Below are 23,755 nucleotides of genomic sequence, written 5' to 3'. Positions count from 1 at the left end.
TGTTTTTTTTGGAGAGGTTTTTGCTATAGGGTGCGTGCGCTTGCTAGACAGAGACAGAGAGACAGAGAGAAATCACCCTCCCAGGGGGATGGCCACACCACAATCCCTTCTCCATTCTCCTCTTGGGATTTTGGGCATGCACGCACACGCGCTCGGCGTGAGTTTTAAGCCACTGGGTCTGGGACATGAACCGTGGTCGACTACATGGGAGTCCAGTGACATAGCCATTACACTAACTGCTGGTCCCCAAATCTGGAATTCTTGACTAGAGTTGTAAATATGGTGTATCAGTTTAGAGATGTTAAAGCAGTGAGACTGGATGAGATGAAGGAGGGGAAATACACATCGATAAAAGAGATTCAAGAGTTGAGAGCACTCCAATGTTTCAAAATTGAGGTGAGAAGGAATCTGAGACCTGAGATAGGGAAGAACCTTAAGAATGTTCTGGAAGCCAAGTATAGGAAGTGTTTTATGGAGGAAAGAGTGACTATGTTAAATGCATCAGTAAATGAAGACTAAGTATTAACAATTGGGTTTAGCAGGGAGAAGGTTAATAATAATAATGAGCTTGGTGGTGGCAAAGACCTAATTGAAATAAGAATGAGAGCTGAGGATTTGAAAGCAGTGGGTATAGTCATCTCTTTCAGTGAGTTTGTTGTAAAGAAGCTCACAGAAATGAAGTGGTATCTGAAGGAGTTGAGAGAAATAATAGTTGTTTCTATATTGGTTAGAATAATTGAATAAAGAGAGAAATTTTTATGTTGCACAAACAAGAGGGAAGAATTTCTAGAGACACTGTGGTGTCTCCATAGTAAAAGAAAACAAGACAGAGTATGTGGACAGATAGATAAACACAGGTCATAGCTGGAAAGCTTATGAAAAGTATTCTTTGCATTTATATTTTTCAATTGACCAGGAAGGTAGAACATCTGTCTAAAATTGAGTATGGAAAAGTGGTTAGAGAGTGTAGGAGGAAAAAAGATATGAAATAGCTGTCTAGAAGAATGGAAGATTATGAACTAGGGAAATGTATGATTGCTGGGCAATATTAAGGACCTAGTTGAGATAATTGGTCATGAATTCAACTTAGTACAGATCATATACTAAACTCATTCAGATGTGGGGGTGCAGGTTTGGAATACACAGAGAGTTCATTTACACTAGCTTTAGGTGTTGCCAAGTAAGTACTGTGAAGCAAGTAAGGGTAAGAGAATGATTGTAATAACAGGTCATGGAATTGTTCAGCTCGGGAGAGGGAGTGAGGTCCTAAAATAATGAGAGACAGTGAAAGGGTAGTAGTAACAATGGAGGTCCTGCTGGAATTGGACAGTTTAGGAGTTGGCTGGATACTGGAGAAAGTGAACTGGTGATCAGACAGTATGCCTGACATTTAACTTACTAAGGGATTTCAGCTCATTGGTAATGCCCATATTTATGGTGTGATTATGGAGTGGAATGGCTGAAGTAGAGTAAGACAGGATCATGTCAGGAGAGAAAGTAGAGGAACTAGGAGGCCAGAGTATTAGAATATTCATAGGTATGGATACTGAAATTAGTAAGAATGATATCTATTGGTAATATCGAAAAGAATGATAGCTACCTGAAGCTAAATCTTAAAGGAGTGAGGGAGAGTGACTTAGAGACTGGTAAATGACTTCAAGGAGTGAAGTACATAGAAGAGTCTGATGACATGAGACTGAATGCTTGGGGATTTTAGAAATGGAGAGAAAGGATAATCTGAAAGCAGTAGTGAGAATCAAGGCCAATTTCCAGGTCCAGTGGTAGAAGAAGGGGAAAAATAAGAGGGTTTATTTTTCCATTGGAGAAGGTGTTTGGGAAACTGCACAGGGAAAATCAGACTTTGATTGGTATAATGGGTAGTAGAGAGACCATTTAAGAAGAGCTAGCAGAAAAAAAAAAAAAAAAAAAAAGAACATTTTACTGATTACTGACTTTGAAATCCAGAAGCATAGGAGTTGGAAGTGAATGGGAGATAGAACCAGAAGAGGGAAGTAGAGTCTCCCAGTTCTTACTTCTTGTAGGAACTGTTGAAAATAGAGAAACAGGATACAATGAAGTTAGTCTTTACAGTTTTAAAGTTGGACTGTTTGAGACTGTGACTGCTGCGGGGAGGGAAAGGTAATGTTCTATAAGGAATAGTCACGATCTACACTTCCCTTCTCTTTTGCCAGTTTTATTGGTGAGGTGAGAAGAGACGGACAGAGAGAGAGGAGGGGGAGGGAGTCTTCTCTAGAACACTTGGATTTCTGATACTTATTTTTAAGTCTTGCTAATGGAAGCCAAGGGCTGGGACATCATTTGTCTTGTCTATGGCACAAAGAGCTGAGTAAATGGCCAGTTATATGAGATAGATATTATCTTTATTTTACACATGAAGATTCAGAGAGATACTCTACAGTAGATACCTGCAGTTCCATGTCTACTGAGTAATGGGGTAAGAGGAAGTAAAGCAGTCTTAATCAGTGCAAGGGACGGGAAGTCAAGAAGTAGTAAGATCCAATGTGATCTTATCAGATTGTCATTGGATCCTCTCTTCATATACTTAAAGAATCTACAATATCACTTGAATTCATACTGAATTCTAGAGGAGGGATTAGACCAGCCCCGTCTGCTCTTATGGAATGTGTTCTTTTTATTTGTTGCTCCCCCAAATTAAAAAAAAAAAAAACATAGGAAATGGACTAAAAGGCAGTGACTTCTCTGGTAATCTATTCTTAACTCATTTGTAAATCCAGTTCAGCTTTGTCTCCTCTAGGGGACATTCCCTGACTGGTCCCAGTTGAGCTTCATTCTCATCCAGTAAGTTTATATGTAGAAATAAATACTGATGTGTGGGGTGGGTGTGTGCTTGCATTATGATCTATTTCCCCAGTTAAATAATAAATACCCTGAGAGCATTTATCCTTTTAGTTCAGAAGCAATGTGAATTAGTTAAAAGGAAATCTGGTTTTATTGTGATTTACACACACACACACACACACACACACACACACACACAAATACGTACACACTGTGGTTTGTATTCTAAATCTTCACTTCTCTGGGCTACACTTTGTCAGTGGAGGGAGCTTCGCTAGAATGATCTCATAGGACCTTTACAGTTTTAATATTCTATTTACTGACTGGCTGTCAGAATATTTGGCTACCCATACTTGCATTTAATAGGACTGATCTTTAAACATATTATTTTGTGTAATTCTAGTACTATATAGATGAGTGTCATTGTAAGATACGGGTAGTAGCTAAGTGGGACTGAACTGAGAGAGAAGCCTGGAGAGAGTATGGGATCAGACAGCATAAAATGCTTTGATTTGTAGCAGGTGTTTGTGAATGTGGGCCTGAGAAGACTAGACAGAAGTTTGAAAATTTTCTGCACCAAGGAAGTAACTCAAGCCATGGGATCCCTGGTATTTCAGAGAGAGATGAGTACAGAGAAAAAAATGCAAGGTTAAAGCTTTCAGGAGGCAGATGGAAGAAAAGAACCTAGAGAACAAGAGAGTAGAAAGAGAGCTAGTAAATTTAATGACAATGGAAGCTTGGAGGGGAAAGAATTCCAAGAGGGAGGGAGGTACAGTAGTATCAAATATTGCAGAGATGTTGAGAAGAGTGAAACTGAGAGAAACAAGGCACCTGGATTTGTTCCTGAGGTCATTAATGACACCCAGAGAGCAGTAGAGTAGCTTGAGGATAGAATTCAATTTGAGTGTTAATGATTTGCACATAGATTTTGGAAATCTCTGTTGAATTCCCACCAAATGTCCTGTGTATATAAAGGTTGTCCGTGTATTCACACACACATACTCCTCTCCCAGAGTAGACTGGATAGGGCAGAATGAAAAGCACAGGAGGAAGGACTGGCCTTGAACCTGAAAAGGAACATGCCATCATCTAAGATAGGAAAGGAGTGGTTGTCTCTATAGATAAGTTTGCCAAAGGAGAGTTGAGAAGTTGACACAGGATGCACATCAGTACCTCCCTGTTTTCATTCTTACTAGGTTAGTTTTGCTAAAACATTTTAGAGAGTGTGTTGACGTAGTCATTGATTTAACAAATCCAAATTGTTTTCTGTTATTTTCCTTGACTGCACTGAAGTTTAGATACTGTTAACAGCTGATATTGAAATACCATTTTTGGCTTTCACTAAACTTCTCTCTTGATTGTTCTGTCTCTGGCCCTTTTTCCAACACTATTACCTGCAGTCTCTGTGCAGATAGATATAGTTCCATTCACTAGATCTGAAGTTTGTTCTTGCTTTACAGCCTGTCCTTGGGCTACATAATTAAATTTTATAGATTTGATTTAGCTGTCACCAGCTGTATCCTCTCTAGGGAATGTCAAAACTATTTCTCCTTGCTTACAGATTGAGTATCCCTTCTCCCCCCTTTTTTTTTTCTGCTTGGGATCAGAAGTATTTCAGAATTTGAATGTGGGTTTTGTTTTGCTTTATTTTGGAATGTTTACATGAAATATCTTGGGGATGCGGCCCAAATCTAAACACAGAATTAATTTATGTTCCATATATACCTGCCTTATGCACATAGCCTGATGGTAATTCTGTATAATATTTTCTGTATTGCAGTAATTTGACTGTGACCCTCCCTATGAGGTCTGGTGTAGAATTTTCCTCTTGTGGTGTCATGTTGACATTCAAAAAAGTTTTCATTTTGAAGCCGTTCACATTTTGAATTTTCAGATTACAAATATTGATCTGTATATCTATATGGATATTTTGAAAGAACCTCAGATTCAATGATACCAAAATCTTTTGCATAATTTATATTATCACAACCCACTCAGACCTCCTTTTTCTTCTGTTTCCTGTCTTTATCATTATGTGGCTTATTTCAGTTGCCAACTGAGTGACCTCACTATTCAGTACAATAACCTACTAACTAATCTAACTTTCTTAAGAATTTTCCTCCTAGTTAATGGTCCATACCTGAGCAGAATATCTTTTTAAAAAAGAATTATTTATTTAATTTTATTATTTCCCAACTTGCTATAGGGCATGTGTGCTCAACAGAGAGAGAGAGAGAGAAAGAGAGCGAGAATGAGAAAGCAAGGTGCTAGGTCCAGGACTCAAACTGGTTGGCCATGTGGGAGTCCAGCACCTTGACCACCACGCCACCTGCTGGTCCCAGCAGAATATCTTTTGCCCATAAACTAATTATTTGACACTTCTGCTCAGATATATTTGGTAGCTTCCCATTGTCTACAGAATATAATGTACACTATGAACATGATATCCAGATCTCACCATAAAACACTTCATATTTGTCATATTTATCTCTGATTGTCTAAGGAGTTTCTAGAGCAGTAGTATTTTGCATGTGGTAGGCACTCAAAATAGTAACGGTTAAATTAAACTGAGAGATGGGGTATCTCATATAAGGTGCTAGTTACTGGGCCACCCAGTGGCATGATAGTTAAGGCAACTGAGTCTCACCTGGCTGACTGAGCAGTTTGAGTGCCCGACCAGTGGCCTAAAGAACACACTGAACGTGTGTGCATGCATGCCCAAAATACTAGGAGAATGGAGGAGAAAGGATTGCAGTGTGGCTATCTCCCTGGTGGAGGGTGGTGATTTCTCCCTGTCTTTTCCTCTCTTCTTACATTCTCCCTCTTCCTCCCTCTCTCTAGTGTACGCACATGCCCTATAGAAAAAAAACTTAAAAAAAAAAAAAAAGTGAAAAGACCACTTTTTAAAAAGTAGATCATTAGTAATTATAGACAGAGCCATTATAGGGAATCGATTGATAAAGACGAAAGCCAGATTGCAAGGGATTAAGGAGTGGGTGAGTACTGAGAACATGGAGGCAGTGAGGATAAAAGAAGGACGAAGGTAACTGAACTCTAAGAAATAGAATATGGCCTGAAGATTTGGGAAGAGACTTGTGAAGGAAAATCACATGTGGTGTTTGAAAGAAAAATGAGTATGCTCTCAGAAATGCAAGTACCAAGATTACTCCAAGTCATGCGTTTCCATTTTTCACCTTGGCAGAAAAGTACTCCAAATAAGTCAGGCCAGTGAAGCCAATAACCAGTTCCAGTGTGCTGAGGTCACGAGGTAAGTGTGTGAATCACCAAGTAAAAAGGCTTGTAAACATAACCCTGCCGAGCAGTGGTGGGGATAATGTCCCCGAGTCAGATGAATTTATATTCCTCAAATCCAGTTCAGTCTGATTAAATTGGTTATGTAGACAGAAGAGTTAGGAGTACTGAGTCGGAGGAAGAGTCTCTCTCCTCTGAATTATTGCAGGTATATTTAGAATATAAGATATTTAAAATAGAGTCACTACCTAGCTAAGTTAGGATATTTTCAACTATATTTTAAAAGATACAGTTTCTAGCAAAAATCACTTAATATAACAGATGAAAATATTTGGAGAAACTGCAACTAGTATTTTTGACAGGATTTTCTTTCTATTTATAAGTAATGTTATTGAATTTACATAGTGATGGCCTAGAACTTCTAAGATAAATACAGTTGTTGGATTTAGTTTTCCATTGACTCTATTATACATACATATTCTCTTAAAGACCTTATTGTTAAGAAATACAATATTGGAATAAGTCTGTTAAGCCTGTATATCTTGATATTCAAGACTAAAGCTGTGATTACCTAATTAAAATATTTAAAAGGAGAATATTTCAAGTATGAAGCTGTGTTAGTGAATATGTGTGTGCACGTGTGTGTGTATAGGTATATAAACTTAAAATTAGTCAATTAAAATTATACTTCTTTTTAAAATTTTATTTATTATTGGGGCCAGCAGATGACATAGCAGTTACATCACTGGACTCCCACGTGGCCAACTGCAGTTTGAGTCCCAGACCTGGTGGCTTGAAAATCATGCTGGGCACATGTGCGTGCATGCCCTAGATCCTGGTAGGAGAATAGAGGAGAAGGAATTGTGGTGTGGGCATTTCTCATGGGGGGGGTGATTTCTCACTTTCCCTCTCACTGTCTCTCTCTCTCTAATGAGCGTATGCACCCTAAGACAAAAACCTCTTGAAATTTATTTATTTATTATTATTTAATTGGCAATTGTGCACATGCACACAGCAGAGAGAGAGAGAGAAAGAAAAAGTGAGATTTTAGACTTGAACTGCAGTTGGCTATGTGGGAGTCCAGTACCTTAACCACCATGCCATCTGCTGGCCCAACAATAATTAATATTTTAATGTTCATCTAGGAATTGTATGGGTGTTAAAATAATATACTCATTTCAGACACCTTGGACTTCATTAGAACTAAAAGAAATTATCGAGGCCAAAGTTCAAGTCCTTGACATTATAAGCAGTTCAAAGAATAGTTTTCAAGATAGTATCAAAGATAAGACCACCAAAGAGTTAAGAACTTAGTCAAGTACTTTTCACATAAAGATAAACTGTGATGGGGAATTGGGATAAAGTAGCTAGGCTAAGGATACTGTGTTAGGATGAAAATACTGGTTTCTTAATTCCCGACTACAACTACTTTAACCATCTAAGGGAAAAATAATGTAGTCAAAAACGGTTCGCTCAGTTGTTTAAAGATTGTTATTTTTGTTTCAGTGTTCTAGTACATCTTTTAATGGAATGGGACACTGTGTCAGTATCTTAAGATTTTTAGTGATAATGGGACACTGTATATAGTAAATGAAATAGTAAGCACACAATAACTGCAGAAGAAAAACTAGATTATCATCCCTTATTCTTGTTTTACCCTTCCCCTTCCTTCCTTACCAGATACCTTTTTCATTTTCTTTTGTATATTCTAGTCATGGCCTCTGGTGAGTTTGATTAGAATGATCTAATCTATTGGTGATTTTTATTCATCCTTTTATTAATTTATTCAATACGTATTTCCTGTGTGTCTATTCTGCATCAGACAATATGCTATGAGCTAGGAATAGAATGTTGAGCAAAATGGACATGTTCCTTTCTTCTTGAAATTTGAAATCTTAAGGGACACAGACATCAAACATTTGAGAAAGATGTAAGGAGAGACTAGTTCAGTGGAAAGTAGAGAGAAAAGTACAAAGTGCTGTGAGAGCAGCTACTGAGGCACTGGTTTTGTCTGGGTCTCTGACTGGATTTCCGTAGTGCTTCAATGGAGATATAAAATTGAGAAGCACTTTGACAGAACTGTGCTCCCTGCAGAGGGTCAGCTAATTTAAAAATCTCAAAGGAGGCCACCATAGTTGGAGTATAGAGAATAAAGGGAGAGAAGATGAATAAGAGGAAGCTGGAGGAGGAAGAAATGCCATTAGGTAGTGACTGGAGGCTTTGGTAAGGTGTTGATCTTTTTCTTGAGAGCAGTAGGGAGTCAGTAAAGGGTTTTTTTGTTGTTGTTTTCGTTTTTTCAAAGACAGGGTTTTGCTATGTTGTGATCCTCCTGCCTCAGCCTCCCAGTGCCAGGACTACAGTTGTATGCCACCAGGCCTAGCTCTTAGTGTGGGCTGGAAATTGATCCACCAGGTTACCTTGTTAGTATTTTATCTGTTTATATTGAATAAACCAATTATTCACAAAATATGCCCTATAATTCCTCAAGCTCTATTTTTATTTCTTTTTTTCTTGTATGCCTTTGTTTTACAAAGCCTTCATGTGAACCTTGTGTTTATTTTATAGACCCAAGATCAATTTCTTCTGTTTCATTCATTTTATCACATTGAGCCATCTAAAACATCTAAGAATAGCAATTTCATATGGTTAAACTTAAGTACATTTTTCTCGTTTCTTCTAGTCATCATTACTACCATTTACTTTAAGTACTTCCTGGCCCTTGTCTATACTTCTCATGATGATTATTATTATTTAGAGAGATTTTTGCTATAGAGTACATACACTTGCTAGACAGAGAAAGACAAAGTGAGAAATCATCCCCCCACCCTGGGGGATGGCCACACTGCAATACCTTTTCCTCCTTTCTTCTCTCAGGATTTTGGGCATGCACACATATGTACCCTGTGTGAGTTTCAAGTTGCTGAGTCTGGGACTTGACCCACAGTTGACCACATGGGAGTCCAATGCCTTAACCACCATGGCATCTGCTGCTCTCTCATGATTTTTACTGATGTGTATATGTGGTATAATGTCTCTTGTTAGGCAGAAATCTCAAGAGCAGGGATGACTCCATAACACAATGTTTTGGTTTTTTAAATTAGTATATATGTAGAAAGGGCTTGGTTATTAACATTTTTAAAAGGCTTATGTATACTATATTCTGAGTCAATATGAGCATAATGACTTGACATACACATAAGTACAACTGACCACACATGCAGAGTTTCTTGACGGGACAAGATTCATTGGAAGGAACCAGTAGAATAACTTAGGACTGACTTAGTGTGGAAAATAAGCCTTCAATAGAGTTTTTAGATGGCAAAAAACCACAGTTGTTCAAAAGGGAAGAGTGTTTGGAGACTAAAAGACATTCAGAGTAAAAAGTGAGAGGAGTCTGACTGTGAGGACCAGTGGTGAGGGTCAAGTTTGCCTAGCTGGAATGAAATGTAAACTTGTGCTAGAATTAGGTGTGGTGAATCATTAATAGAAATCCTTGACACGCTGAAAGCTGTAATTAGATTTAATTTGATTCAGAGTCAATTGGGCGCCAGTATAAGCATCTTCATTATAACGAATACAAGTGTTAAGGCATTGTTGGAATGATGCCTGAAAAAAGTTATTATTATACATTTGGGTATAATATATTAGAAGAAACTGATACCCCAGAGTGAATCCAGAGAGGAGCTTATTTTTGGCAGTATTCAACCAAAGCTTATTGAACCAGAGAAGGAAAAGTTAGACATGAAATTGGGAAAGGTGCATCGAATTCAATGTCAAAGGAGGAATATAAGAAAGGAAAGTGTGAACTGTTTCTTCATGAAAATTATCTTAGGCAACTGGAGTGTCTGTCAAGTTGAAGTAAACAGTATTGGGAAATGTGATTATGTAGAAAATAATTATAGGCAAACTGAGCATTTAGTGTTTTTTTAGAGAAAGGTGGTTGTTTTTCTGTTCAAAAACTTTTTTATCAGACAGGGTCTTGCTATATTACCCACGCTGGCTTCGAACTTGGAGTCTTCCTTCCTCAGCTGCTCAAATAACTGGGGACTCTTCAAAAACTTTTTTATCAGACAGGGTCTTGCAATATTACCCACGCTGGCTTCGGACTTGGAATCTTCCTTCCTCAGCTGCTCAAATAGCTGGGGACTATCAGTGCATACTACTGTGCTCATTATCATTAATGTCATAATCCTATCCCTATTTCCAGTGAGACCTTCTTATTCTTATAGAGCTTTCTTTAAATAGAAAACAAATTTTTTGAAGTCTTCAATTTCAAATTGGGAATTTTTGACTTCCAAATTTAAGAGAAACTCTTTCGGTAACTTTATATTCTGTCCTGTTCATTATTAAACAGTACTAACGTATATGAGTAAGACATGTTTCCATAGTGGGAATAATGCTCATTTTTCTTAAGGAGTCTGCAAGTCTTTCCCAGTGATCCTTGATGAGTAAGACCTATAGCTGAATAGGTAGAATAAGCGCCAGATCCTAGAAAACTAGAAGTGGTATGCTAAGACATTTGGGCTTGATTTTTTTAGGCAATAAGAAAACAGGGAAGATTTAAGCAGGGGAGCAATACAATTAGATCTGTGTTTTTGAAAGTTCACTTTGGTGCCCAAGAGACAGCAGGAAGTAGACTTTGCAGAATTTTGGACTCATTAGATTTGATGTCCTTGGACAAAATATGGTTATAGTTTTTTGGTTCTTTTTTTTTTTTTTTTTTAAATCTAGAGAAATGAGAATGTCACTGAGTGCAGCCCTACCAGTGTTTCTATCCATGTCTTAAGAAGCTTCAGATTTGAAGATTTCTTCACTAGTAGCCAAGGTTTAGTACTGGAGAACGTAGATAGTTATATTAAATTCAGGGGTTAGTGGGGCAGTTTTGGCCAGTGGATGAGAACATAAGGACACAAAATTTGCCAGAGAGTATATAAAGTCTTACACTCCACATTCCGATTTGATGGAAAGGGAAGGGAAATAGGCAAAGGAGAGCTGGAGGGTCTGAGGGACTGGTTATCTCCATTAGGTTGAAGATTAAGTGAAAGAAAAGTTAAGAAAGCAAGATACTTTCAAAGGATATGCATCTGTGATCAGAGATTGATTCCCTTGATTTTCAGATTATATCAAATGCAGAGTACTTTCCAGAAATGATAGTCTTGGGTGTGTCTACCGATGCAGATTGCTAAATTGTGACTGTGGATAGGGATGTAGGGATTGAGGAATTCTGAGCTAAGTTGTTAATAGTTTCAATCTATGGGTTATAAATGCCCATGGTTATGGCAGCTTTGGAGTGGAAGGAAATATTGGAGAAAAAAAATAAGCCAGATAATAACACCATTACTGAATGAGGGGTAAGATTGAAAGGTAGATGATAGTACCAAGGAGGTTGTATACCAAAAAGCCATGAACCTCAGAGGAAGACACTTTTATATATGAAATATGAAGATACAAGAGTAAGACCAGTGTAGAAGCATGAGTTGAGCTGTTGAGCTGGGTTTGTTAGAAGTGGGAAAAGGATTCTTCTATTGAAGGCTGCAGGGAAGTGGATTCCTGGAAGATGTCAGTTGATGCAGAGTTGGAAGGGAGAATTCTATTGAAGGTATAAGAGGGTTTATTCAATGTGGAATTAAGTTTTCAAGATACAGATTGGTAGGAAATTTAGTGGTTGAAGAATGACTTGGAAAGAGAAAGTGGGTAGAAGAAACACATAGTAATATGGTAATGAACATATTTGACAGAGTTGACTGGACGGTCTGGCATTTTGAAGGGAGGCTCAGGATGACAAGGATAACAGGAATGTTTGAATAGACTAGTAAAGGTTGTAGGCCGGGAAATCTGAAGACTGAAGTGGTATTAGTTACTTAATGAGGTTAGCAGACTGCCTCTTTGCTCCAAGTCTAGATAATTGCCAGTAACAAGATTCTTATTCTTCAGCACTTTATAATTTAAAAAGGAGGTAGCCATGTAACTAAAGTGCTCTGGTCCAATGTGGAAAGTGTTAAGTATAATCTAGGCAAAATTCTATGAAATTGTGGGAGGCCGAGAGTTTAGTTTTGGTAGAAAACCTGGGGAAGACTTCTTAGAGCTAGATTTTTAAACTGGGTCTTAAAGAGAAGGTAAGATGCTAATAAATCGAATGGGGTAGAGGAGCACTCTGCTTTGGAATGGCATGAGCAAAGACATGAATTTCAGCAAATACAAGCCTTGTTTGTAGAATATTTCATAAAAGGTAAACAGAGAGTGATTGACCTGAAGAGGAGCAAGGGAAAAATGGAATAAAGCAGAGGAAATTAGTGTGTTACACCAGTAGCCATGGTGATTAGAAACATGCATACAGCCAGTGAGACAGAAGACAAGACTAAATACTGAAATTAGAGCTTTGCATTCTAACGTGTTTGTGGCCACCTTCAGTCCGAGTAGCCACTTACTACAACCACTTCATGTTTATACCAGGAGCATTTTTTTTTTTTTTTTTGAGAGTTTTTGCTACAGGGTACGTGCGCTCTCCAGAGAGACAGGAAGCAAGAAATCACCCCCCCAGGGGGGATGGCCATGCCTCAATCCCTTCTCCTCCATTCTCCTGTCGGGAACTTGGGCACACATGCACATGTGCCCGGCATGAGTTTAAGCCACCGGGTCCAGGACTTGAACGGTGGTTGACTACGTGGGCGTGCAGCGACATAGCCATTACGCTAACTGCTGGTCCCAACCAGGAGCATTTTGAACAGTTCTGGTGTGTGTTTGTTTCTGACATAATCACAGGAACAGTATTATGCTATATTCCTATCACTGTACCTTTGTAGCTCCTAATTGTCTGCAGGTTAAAACATTTTGTAGACTGGTTATATTGAAATACACATTACTGCTTATTAAAATGTAATGCGGATCATACTGTCTACACACATGAGTATGCGTATCTGAAAAGAAGTTAATAAAGGTTACTACTAAGCTTTTAAAAATTTTGAATTTGTGGTTGGGGGCTATGTGGGGAATTGCAGGCAGAGTGGGAAGGAGGGAAGAAAGAGAGATATTTTTGACAGGATCTTTCCATGTCGTGGTCCTCTGCCCTAGCCTCCCAGCAAGCTAGGACCGTGGGCACACCGCTGCACCCAGCCTGTTCAGGTTGGTCCAGAAACCAAACACAGGCGTCCCATGAGGCCCCGCCTCCTACAGCAGGCCCCTCTGCTTGCGCCACTGCGGTTGGGCCTGTTTACCACAATTTTGCTTGAAAGACTCATTCTTTGAATCAGACTGTGAAGTATTAATTGCAGTACCTAGTTTTGTTTAGTTTATTTCTCTCAGATTTATTTACTTCGTACTCCAAAGAGCCATTTAGTTTCTTGGTGCCACATGCTATAATATTCTCACTGTCAATGTTATTTTTTCAGATAATATACTACCTCTAATTGCAAGCTGTGTTGAGTTTTGTTTGTTTGTTTGTTTTTTAATTGACGGAGGACACTTGTGCTTGCCTGAGAGAAGGAGAGAGAAGGCAAGAAAGATTTGGTGTGTGGTCATGCCTCACAGCCTCTTCCTCCATTTTTTCCTCCTGTCAGGATTTGGGGCATGCACATATATGCACCTGGTATGTTTTTCAAGTCGTCAGGCTGGAATTGAAACCATGGCAACTTTGTGGAATCCAATTCCTTTATCGGTAGGCTATAGTGTTGGCCCTTTTGTCACTATGTTTTAAACTTTTAACAGACAATAATACATGTTGTAATATACTCAGGCACCAAAGTAGATTTTGTGTGTGTTGGGACGGGTTGAGGGGGGACCTTGTTCTTCAAGCACTTAAAATTTAGTTGGTAAAACAAAATGTACATACTTGAAATCTGTAAACAATAAAAGATAGTATGTGGTCAGGTATCAGAAGTTGTATAGGAATTTGAGAAAATAAAAGTCACTGTGGTTACTTAGTATAATGGAAGAAGTAAATATCAGTCTTGTTAAAAGTGTAGAATCTGATGTTGCGGAAAACCAGAAGGTACAAAGACAAGCCCGTCTTTGTATACTCCTCTCCTCTCCTTTTCGAGGTCCAGCTCTGTTGCCCTGTTTATAGTTTTTCAAAGTGTTCTTTGTGTTTGGGGACTTCTGTACCTTCGCAGTGTCTTTTGTTTTTGGATTTACCTTAGTTGCCTGGTAATTTCCTATCTTTCAAGATTCAGTTCAAATATTCAGTTCAAAGACTGTAAAGTCTTTTTCAAACTTTTTGGTCATAGTTAGCTGCTTACTTTTCTTCCATAGCTCTGTGTGTGTGTGTGTGTGTGTGTGTGTGTGTGTGTGTGTGTGTGTGTATTTAGATTCATTATCACACTGCGTACATTGTCTCTGCTACAAGCTTGTGAGTTTCAGGAATAGGAAGACATCATATTTATCTCCAAAGTATAGTGCCTGGTTTTTCATATTGGACTACTCAGTGTGCTTTGGATGAATGAATGATGATGGATGGATTAAAAAAAGGAATTAGCCCAGAGTATTTCAGTGATTAGTGGGAAGGTCTGTCTAGAGGAAACTTGGTTGATGAGGATGCTTAACCTCGAAGAAATAGAATTTGTAACATCAGTATTTGAAGGTAAAATTGAGTAGTACTAGTAGAGCAGAACTAGTGGGCATAGAAGTTTTAGTGAATAATAGAGTTATAATAAGTAAAATATCTGAAATTGTTTTTTACGGCCCCATTTTTCAAACATTCATATTTTGTGTTTTATAGTGCCTCCACTTCTCATTCAGAGAATTCAGTGCATACCAAGTCAGCTTCGGTTGTATCATCAGATTCCATTTCAACTTCTGCAGACAACTTTTCTCCTGATCTGAGGGTATGTACACTATTGATATATTAAAGTTTTGATGAAATACCTTTTGTTAGGTATTTGTGGCCAGCACCATCAATATAAACTTTAACTGTTTAAGCAGGAGATATTTATAGAGCATTTTCAAATGGCCACACTCTAGAAAATGTCCCAGAACAGGCTAGCAAATTTGGATTGCTAACTTATTTGTAAAAGAATGTATAATTTATTTCTATGGTTGATCACTTTTAGGTACTTTGCCAAAAGATAATTCATCAGTTTCTTTGTGGTATAAAAGATTTTCATGATTACTCTCGTAATGCCAGTAATAGCTAACATTTGCTGAGAACTTACTGTGTGCCCAGATTGTTTTAAGTGCTATATGTGGATGTTTTGTAATGCTCTCACCAGTTCTGTCACCAGTCTAAAAGTGATAATCGCTCTCACAGATTTAGTAGTTTGCATAGCTAATAAATTCTTTTGCCAGATTCTTGTCCGTTCAGTGTAGGGTGGGAACTAAGTCAATTCAACACTGTGTGGAAGATGTGCACATCTCAGTGCTGTGTAGAAGTAATTTTCTACTTACTGAAGGTCTTGTTGCTAAATTAGCCATATCAGTGATATCCCGTAGCACTTAGTACATGTATGCGTTCATCAGCTTTCTACCACTTGCCTATGAATGGTGAAGATGAATTTCCTAGGTGACACTAACCCTTGATTTTCAGAACCTTTGTTGTTTTTTTTTTCTCTATACTTTTTTTTAAAAAAACAATAAACATTTATTTCTCATAATTCTGGAAGTTTGGAAATTTGAGATTAAGGTATTGGTAGATCTGGTACCTGGAGGAGGCTACACTTCCTGGTTTGCACTGCATTTTCTCCTTGTATCCTCATATGGCAGAGAGTACTTCAGAATTCATGTAGCCCAGTCATGTGACCACTTGTTCCAGAGCTACACTTACACAATTCTTTTAAAAATTGTATAAAGAATTATTTTATTTAACTTTATTAATTAATTTATGTATTTATTTTATTTTGACCAGAGAGGGACAAAGTGAAAGAGAGCGGGAAAGTGAGAAAGCAAGCCGCCAAGTTCAGGACTCAAACCATGATTGGCCATGTAGGTGTCCAGTGCCCTCAACCACCACACCACCGGCTGACCCCACACTTACACAATTCTAACTAAAACATCATTTGTACTAGTGAAGTCATTTGCTGTTGACCATGTATTGAGAATATATCTTTTTTGTCTATTTTCAAAACTGAGTTCAACAAATATAGGAAGACAGTAAAAACCTCTATAAAGGTTTTTACATGTTTTTCTCTTGTGTAATTTCATAAAACACTAGATTGGATATAGCATGATTTTAAATATCACTACATATGATAAAAACTTACTTTCATCATTTGGAGATGGTTGTGTAATTATGAAGACTATAATATTGTTAGCCATTATCTTGAGGCATAACATACGTTTAGGGCAGGTTCATGGCTAACAATAGTGAATATAAATCCATTAGTGCTTCTCCTTATTACCTTCCAAAAATATACTTTACATACATATCTAACCTTTTGCTTACTTATCATGTTAATGTAAATCCACTAAGAGTCTTAGGCTTCTTTATAATTTTGAAGTATTTTAGCTTACGACTGTCAGTAATAAGTTGAAAACATCATTGTTTCTAACCTTTATATTGTGACTGTTATGGAACTCATACTAGGAATGAAGAAATGTCGCTTTTGCTACTTATCTATGTTTACGTTATTTACGCTATAGTCTACTTGCCTTTTCTTGTCTGAGATATTTTAAACCTTTTGTGTATTCTCGTGAGGGTTAGTTTACCTAAATTAACTGGACACACATGTGAACTGGAGCATCATGGGATGCTGAAAGATAATGGGTGGTGGAGGCCTCCACTGTCACCCTCTCTGCATGTAGAACCTTCATTGCTCTGGACATCCTATAGATCCTAAATAATGTGTGACCGGCTTACATGTGGATAAAATGAAGGCTATAATGTTAATTTTATCTGTGTGTGTATGTATGTGTATAAATAACATATCTGCGTTTTTATTAGATCTACCTTTTTATTTTAGAACAACTTTAGAGTGTGAGAAAAATTGCAAAGATAGCACAGAGTTTCCAGATACTTCACATTCACATTCACTTTCTTGCATATTAATGTCCTTCATTAATATGGTTCATTTGTTACACTTAATGAACCAATATTGTTACATTATTACTAACTTAAGTTTATACTTTATTCAGATTGTCTTAGCTTTTACCTACTGTCCTTTTTGTTCCAAGATCCCGTCCGGGATACCATATTACATTTAGTCTTCTATTATAGTTTCTTAGGGTTCTCCTTGTTTCTTAATGACTCTCAGCTTTGAAAAGTACTGGTCAAGTATTTTGTAGAATATCTGATGTTTAACCATTATTAAACAGGGGTTATGTGGTTTGGAAAGAAAGACCTCATAGATGAAGTGACACTTTCATCATATTATGTTAAGGGTATAGGGATCAACATGACTTGTCACTGTCGATGCTAATGTCCATCACTTGGTCGAAGTAGTATTCATTTTCTTTTCATTGTAAGTACTGCCATTCCTCTTTCTCCCTATAAGGTACTCTTTGGAATGCAATTGCTACACACAGTCCACACTTACTGGAAGTGAGGATGGAACATCTACCTACCTTATTTGAAATTCTTTTGTACTTGAGGTTTGTTTCTTTGCTCCCATTTATTGATTTATTTATTCAGTCTTTTTTTATTTTATTATGGATATTTATTGATTTATTTATTCAGTCTTTTTTATTTCATTATGGATATTTATTTATTTATTAAAGAATTATTTATTCATTCATTTATTTTTAATTTGACCAGAGAGAGACATACAGAGAGAGAGAAGAAAAGTGAGAAAGCAAGCTACCAGGTTCAAGGTGGTCAGCCATGTGGAAGTGTCTTGTACTTTTATCACCACACCACCTGCTGGTCCCTGTGTATATTTATTTTATGGTTTTTTTTTTGTTGTTGTTATAATACAACATTGTTTTTTCACTCAAATTGTTCCAACTCCAATTTGGGAATTTTTTCATTAGATTTTGAGTCCTTTGATGTACTCCCATTATTGTGGGTTTTCTTTTTTAGCACTTTTTTTTTTTTTTTTTTCTGGCACTACGAGATGCTCCAGGCTTGGGGCAACAGGTGATTGATAGTTCAGGTGCTAGACTCCCATATGGCCAACTGTGGTTCAAGTCCTGGATCTTACAGATTGAAAATCACACTGGCCACATGTGTGTGCATGCTCAAAATCCCAAGAGAAGAATGGAGAGGAAGGGATTGCAGCGTGGATGTTTTCTCACTTTCCCTCTCATTGTCTCTCTCTTGCAAGTGCCCTATACAAAAACTGTTTAAAAAACAGTATACAAAAACAAAACCAAACAAAAAGCTCCAGGCTCATCATGTATATTCCTGCCCCAGTTCTAGAATCATTATTCATTTTTCCAAGAAGACTTGGTTCCTTTTTTGGAGAATGGTATTAGAAACAAAGATCACCATGCACTAGGTGTGCTGACTTTTTTTTTTTTTTAACAAAAAGAAGAAAAAAAAAATCCTGTAGTAACAGAGTACTTTTATTTCCCTTTGGACGCAAACTATCATCTTGCACATGTCTTATTTGGAGAAGACAGTGTGGGTGAGATGATTGTATATGCAGGTTCGTCTGGAATAGACTTCTTTTATGTGTGTTGTGCCATCATCTAATGTTAGACACAGAAGTGTCCTGAATTATGGAGCTATTAATGCCTTGGCACTCAGTTACAAATGGAATCTGTTGAATTTATACATCCATTCTATGCTCTAGTCATGTTTCTGTATGTCCTTGTTAGTGCCTTATTCAGCATCTTTCAAAACTTAGCAGGGCTCTCAGAGAATTTTTTCCAGTTGAGTAAGCAGCTGTTAAGTTAAATATGGTTTGGGGCCACAAATGTTAACTGTCTTTTCCCTAGTAGAGTGCCTAAATAGTTAGAGAGAAAAAAGTAATGTATTGGGATCAGCAGATAGCATAGTGATTGTGTCGCTGGACTCCCACATGACTATCCGTGGTTAAGGTCCTGGATCTGGCCATTAAACTCACATCGGGCGCGTGTGCGTGCATGCCCAAAATTCTGAGAGGAGAATGGAGGAGAAGGGATTGCAGCATGGCCATCCCCCCAGGGGCGTGATTTCTCACTTTTTGTCTTTCCATCTCTCTCTGTTTTCCTGGCAAGTGCACACGTCCTATAGCAAAAGTCTCTCTCTAAAAAAAAGTAATGTGGGGACTAGCAGATGGCATAATGGTTACATTGCTGGACCTTCATGTAGTCGACCATGGTTTGAATCCCAGACCCAGCGGCTTAAAATTCATTCAGGGCGTGTGTGCATGCATGCCCAAAATCCCAAAAGAGGAGCGAAGGAGAAGGGATTGCAGCATGGCCATCCTCTTGGGGGAGTGGGGGGTGATTTCTCGCTTCTGTCTCTCTGGCAAGTATACACACTCTATAGCAAAAATCTCTGGAAATTCAAAAAGTAATGTGTTTAGGCTGCCCGCTACCCTATTCCTCATTTTTAATTGTACATCTTTACTTGAATTGTCTTCTTTCATTGCGGGTTGTGGTGGATGAATAATGTTACATTAAATGTTGGTATCATTTTAAAAATACAGACTGATTGAAAAAATATCTAGCCTGTTACTATGATAAGTATTTGTACATAATTCATCACTTTTAGTTTTCTCAGCGGTCCTGTGAGACATTTATGATAATTCCCATTTGACAAATGAGCAATGTGACATTCAGAGGAGGCGAATTAAATCATGTGTTTAAAGGCATACGGCTAGAAATTGCCTGACCTGTCTCGGGTCAGTCGTACACCTGTCCAGCACATTGCTGAGCCTGCTCTCACATGATTTTTTGTCTAGGCTTTGACAAATGCTAAGTGAGATTTTTTTAATATGGACTATCTTTTGTAGGTTTGTGGGAGTGGAAATAATCCATTTCAGTATTGATTTTTTAATAACTGAGAGTTAGTTTTTTAAATAATCGGAAAAAGTTATTTTGAGTAATAAATTTGATTTGTTCTCTGAGTTTTGTTAATTGATGATCTTTTGCTTTTAGTATTTATACCTTTAGCCACCATAAAATGGCAACTTTTTAGTTAATTATAGGTGAAGCCAACTACAGGCAGCTGTGCATTACCTTTTGACCAACTTTGGTTTGGCTGTATGTGTGGGATGAGGGGTTTGGAACCATAATTTTGAACATGATTATTCACAGATTATTTGAAGTTGGTTAACCTCTAGGCTTCAAGTTCTCCACATAGCCTCATTGTTTATTGCTGTGAGCCACCATGTTTCATAAGCTCCTTTAGTAACAGCTTTTACTAAATAGAAGTGTAGAGAACACAGTGCATTGAAAAGCTAATCCAATTCCATTAAACACTTTAAATCAAAGTGGATAGGTGATCTGCTATAGGGACTGTCTTTGAGTTTTGTTTTTTTTAATTAACTTTATTTATTTATTTATTTATTTATTTTATTTTGACCAGAGAGGAGTAGAGAGAGAGAGAGAAAGAAAGTGAGAAAGCAAGCCTCCTCCAGGTCCGGGACTAGAACCACAGTCAGCCATGTGGGAATTCATTGCCCCCAACCATGCCACCTGCTGGCCCCCTGCCATAGGAACTGAACAATTAGTACTTCAAAGAAAAGATAGTATCTTAGTATTTTATGTATGTATGTATGTATGTATAAATTTTTTTTGAGAGAGATTTTTGCTATAGGGTATGTGTGCTCACCAGAGCGACAGAGAGCGACAGAACGCAAGAAATCATCCCCCAGGGGAGGTGGCGATGGTGCAATCCCTTCTCCATTCTCCTCTTAGGATTTTGAGCATACACATGCACACGTTCCTGTTGTGAATTTTAAGCTGCCGGTTCTGGGACTTGAACTGTGATCAACTCTATGGGAATCCAGTAATGTAACCATCATCTGCTGGTCCCCCTTAGTATTATATTTTAACAATTAAATGGCAAAGTCTTCTATTAAGGACTTTATATTCAAACAAGATTTGTCGTATCTGCATTACTAAAATAGAATGAAATTGCCTGGAGATAGAACTAGTCTAGAGATCTTGAATTTTGATTTACTCAAGTGAAATTCTATATGTTATATTTCTTTTTTACCTTGTTATGGACTGGGTAGAAGATAACTTTAAAAAAATCATGCTTTTGTATCTTCACAAAAGTATTGAGAAAATATAATTTTGAAAAGATCTTGGGGACCCGCAGTTGGCGTAATTGCTATGTCGCTGGACTCCCATGTAGTCACCTGCGGTTTGAGTCCTGGACCCAGTGGCTTAAACTCAGGCTGGGCACGTGTGCATGCTTGCCCAAGATCCCGAGAGGAAAATGGAGAAGGGACTGTGGTGTGACCATCCCTCCTGGGGGGTGATTTCTTGCTTTCTGTCTCTCTGTCTCTCTCTGTCTTTCTGGCGAGTGCACATGCCCTATAGCAAAAACCTCTCTCGAAAAAAAACAAAAAATAAAAAAGAAAAGATCTTAGTTATAAAAGCAACAAAATTACATTACTGAGGAATAAATCTAATAAAAGATATGTAAGACTTTATGGAAAAAGTTATAAAATGTTATTAAAGAATCTCTAGGCCAGCCATAGTGGTGCTGTGGTAATGCAGTGCCCTGTATGCTGAGATCATAAAGGAAGGCCCCAGGCCTGCATCCTGAGGTCTCCTGTGTATGCAGTTGTGCCCATGCATACCTGAGATGCTGGTTGAGGCAGGGCGGGGGTGGTGGTGGATTGCATTGTGAATATCATATTGGGGGTGACCTTTTTTCTCTGTCACATGGAAAAAATAAACTTAGAAAAAAAGGACCTTCAAAAAGAACATTTAAATAAATGAAGAACATCTAAATAAATGAATGAGTAGACCTAAATAGCCTGAAGCTGTCAAATATAGTTGTTAATTGAATATAATTTGAAACAAAATTCAAATGTTGGCTGAAGAACTTGGGAAGATGGTAGAAGATCCTAAAATGTATATGGGGCGGTAAAAGATCAGGATTACCCAAGAGGAAAAATGAAGTGGGGAGATTTCATTTACTCTGGTGTAAAGCTAATGTAACGAGAATAGGAATAGATGAATAAGTTCCAGAAATTTATTTGTAGGAACCCCCTACAAATGTGACAGACATGGTAAAATAAGTCATTGGTAAAAGAATGGACCATTTGGTAATCAATGTTTTTTTAGCCATATTGAAATTGAAAAAAAAAAATTGGGTTCCTAACTTATACATACACATAAATTGAATTAATTAGATTAGAAAATGAAAACTTTAAACTTTTAGAAGAAAATATGTTTTGATATATTGTAAGAATATTTTAAATACGATCCAAAGTATTAACCATTAAAGATAAGGTTATTTTTACTGTGCTAAAATTTGTCAATTTCATATGACCTGAGATTCCATGTGAAAGGGAGAAGCACCCTCGAAAGGTTCTTGTCATACTACCATCCTCTTTGTCCAGCCTTCAGCTCTTCAGGATCTTGGGCATGTGCACAGGTGTCTGGTGAGTTTCTGAACTGACCTGAGACCCACTGTCCTGGGCCAGTCATGGTTATGTCAAAGCAGCAGATAGAAAGTATTTCATGTCTATCAGATCAGCCACAAATGAACAATTATGATAATATCAAGTATTGCTTGAGAAGCGAGCAATGGGAGCTCTTATAAAGTACTGAGACAACCTTATGAGGGAGAAAGAGATATGAGATATAACTTTAAGAGCTTGTTTTAGCAATTCCATTTTTATTTATGTAGAAGCACTCACATTTTTTCAAATAGACCTGAATGAAGATCTTCATTGTGTGTTACCTGTGTGCATAACAAACGTCTATAAGTTGGTAATGGATTCATGTGGTATATTCTACAACAGAATTGCATCTACCTAGCTATGTAAATTTTAACGCCTGAAACATACTGCATGTTGATTGTAGACGTGTACATGCAGTTGAAGTCTCTTTGTATGCTTTCTTCTTGTCCCAGTATACAGTAGTCCCTATTTACCCACAGTTTTACTTTCTATGGTTTCAGTTACCCTCAGTGAACTGTGGTTTAAAAAACAGGTGAATACTGGGGCCAGAGGTGGCATTGTATTTGAGGTGCTAGATTCCCACTTGGCTGACTGCTCTTTAAGTCTTGGACCCAGTGGCTTGAAAATCATGCCAAATACGTGTGTGCACGCCCAAAATCCTGAGGGGAGAATGGAGGAGAAGGGTTTGGAGGATGGCCACTCCCAAGGGAGATAACTTCTCACTTTTCTTCTTTCTATCTCTGTCTCTCTCCAGCAAAAGCATGCACCCTATGGAGGAAAAAAAAATGGTGAATACTGTAGAATAAGATATTTTGAGAAGAAAGATCATATTCATATAACTTTTATTATAGCATATTGTTATAATTGTTCTATTTTATTATTAGTTATCACTGTCTTTTGTGTGTCCGATTTATATATTAAACCATATCGTAGATATGTATGCACCTCCATGTATATGCAATTGTGTGTCATGAGATACCTAGTTCTGTAGTATCAAGAATACCAAAAAAGTTGGGAGAAAAACCAATTTTTAAATTTAAAAAAGCTTTGATATATTTTGAACAGAGGGTAAAATTCTGAACTTTTAGGTTTAGAGGAAAAATACATTTCCGACTTCATCTTGTGTAACACCCTCTTTGTTCACCAAGTTCCAGCACATGACCTTTTTTTTTTTTTTGAAGAGGTTTTTGCTATAGGGCGCGTGCGCTCGCCAGACAGACAGAGAGAGACAGAGAGACAGAAAGCGA

The 23,755-nt window shown here is 37.7% G+C and overlaps 1 protein-coding gene across 6 annotated transcripts in view; it reads left to right on the top strand.

Annotated features, from left to right (window-relative positions):
- The window catches only part of MTMR2 (myotubularin related protein 2), a 98,664-nt gene that overhangs the window by 25,556 nt on the left and 49,353 nt on the right, over window positions 1-23,755 (top strand). For 2 of the 6 annotated variants that reach the window (XM_006162587.3, XM_006162585.3), the window contains exon 2: window positions 14,786-14,891. Coding sequence is in view for 2 of the 6 variants with exons in the window: in XM_027766010.1 (XP_027621811.1) it covers window positions 15,973-15,984 (12 nt within the window). In the remaining 4 variants the exon portion in view is untranslated. Of the gene's footprint in view, window positions 1-6,022; window positions 6,089-14,785; window positions 14,892-15,966; window positions 15,985-17,492; window positions 17,590-23,755 lie in introns of those variants that run through there. The other 4 variants (XM_027766010.1, XM_027766009.1, XM_006162586.3 and 1 more) reach the window with 3 other exon arrangements.

This window comes from Tupaia chinensis, unplaced genomic scaffold (genome assembly GCF_000334495.1).
Source record: "Tupaia chinensis unplaced genomic scaffold, TupChi_1.0 Scaffold140218_1, whole genome shotgun sequence".
Lineage (NCBI taxonomy): Eukaryota > Metazoa > Chordata > Mammalia > Scandentia > Tupaiidae > Tupaia > Tupaia belangeri.
Note: the sequence above shows the minus strand (reverse complement) of the source record. Positions and strands in the feature narration are given on the sequence as shown.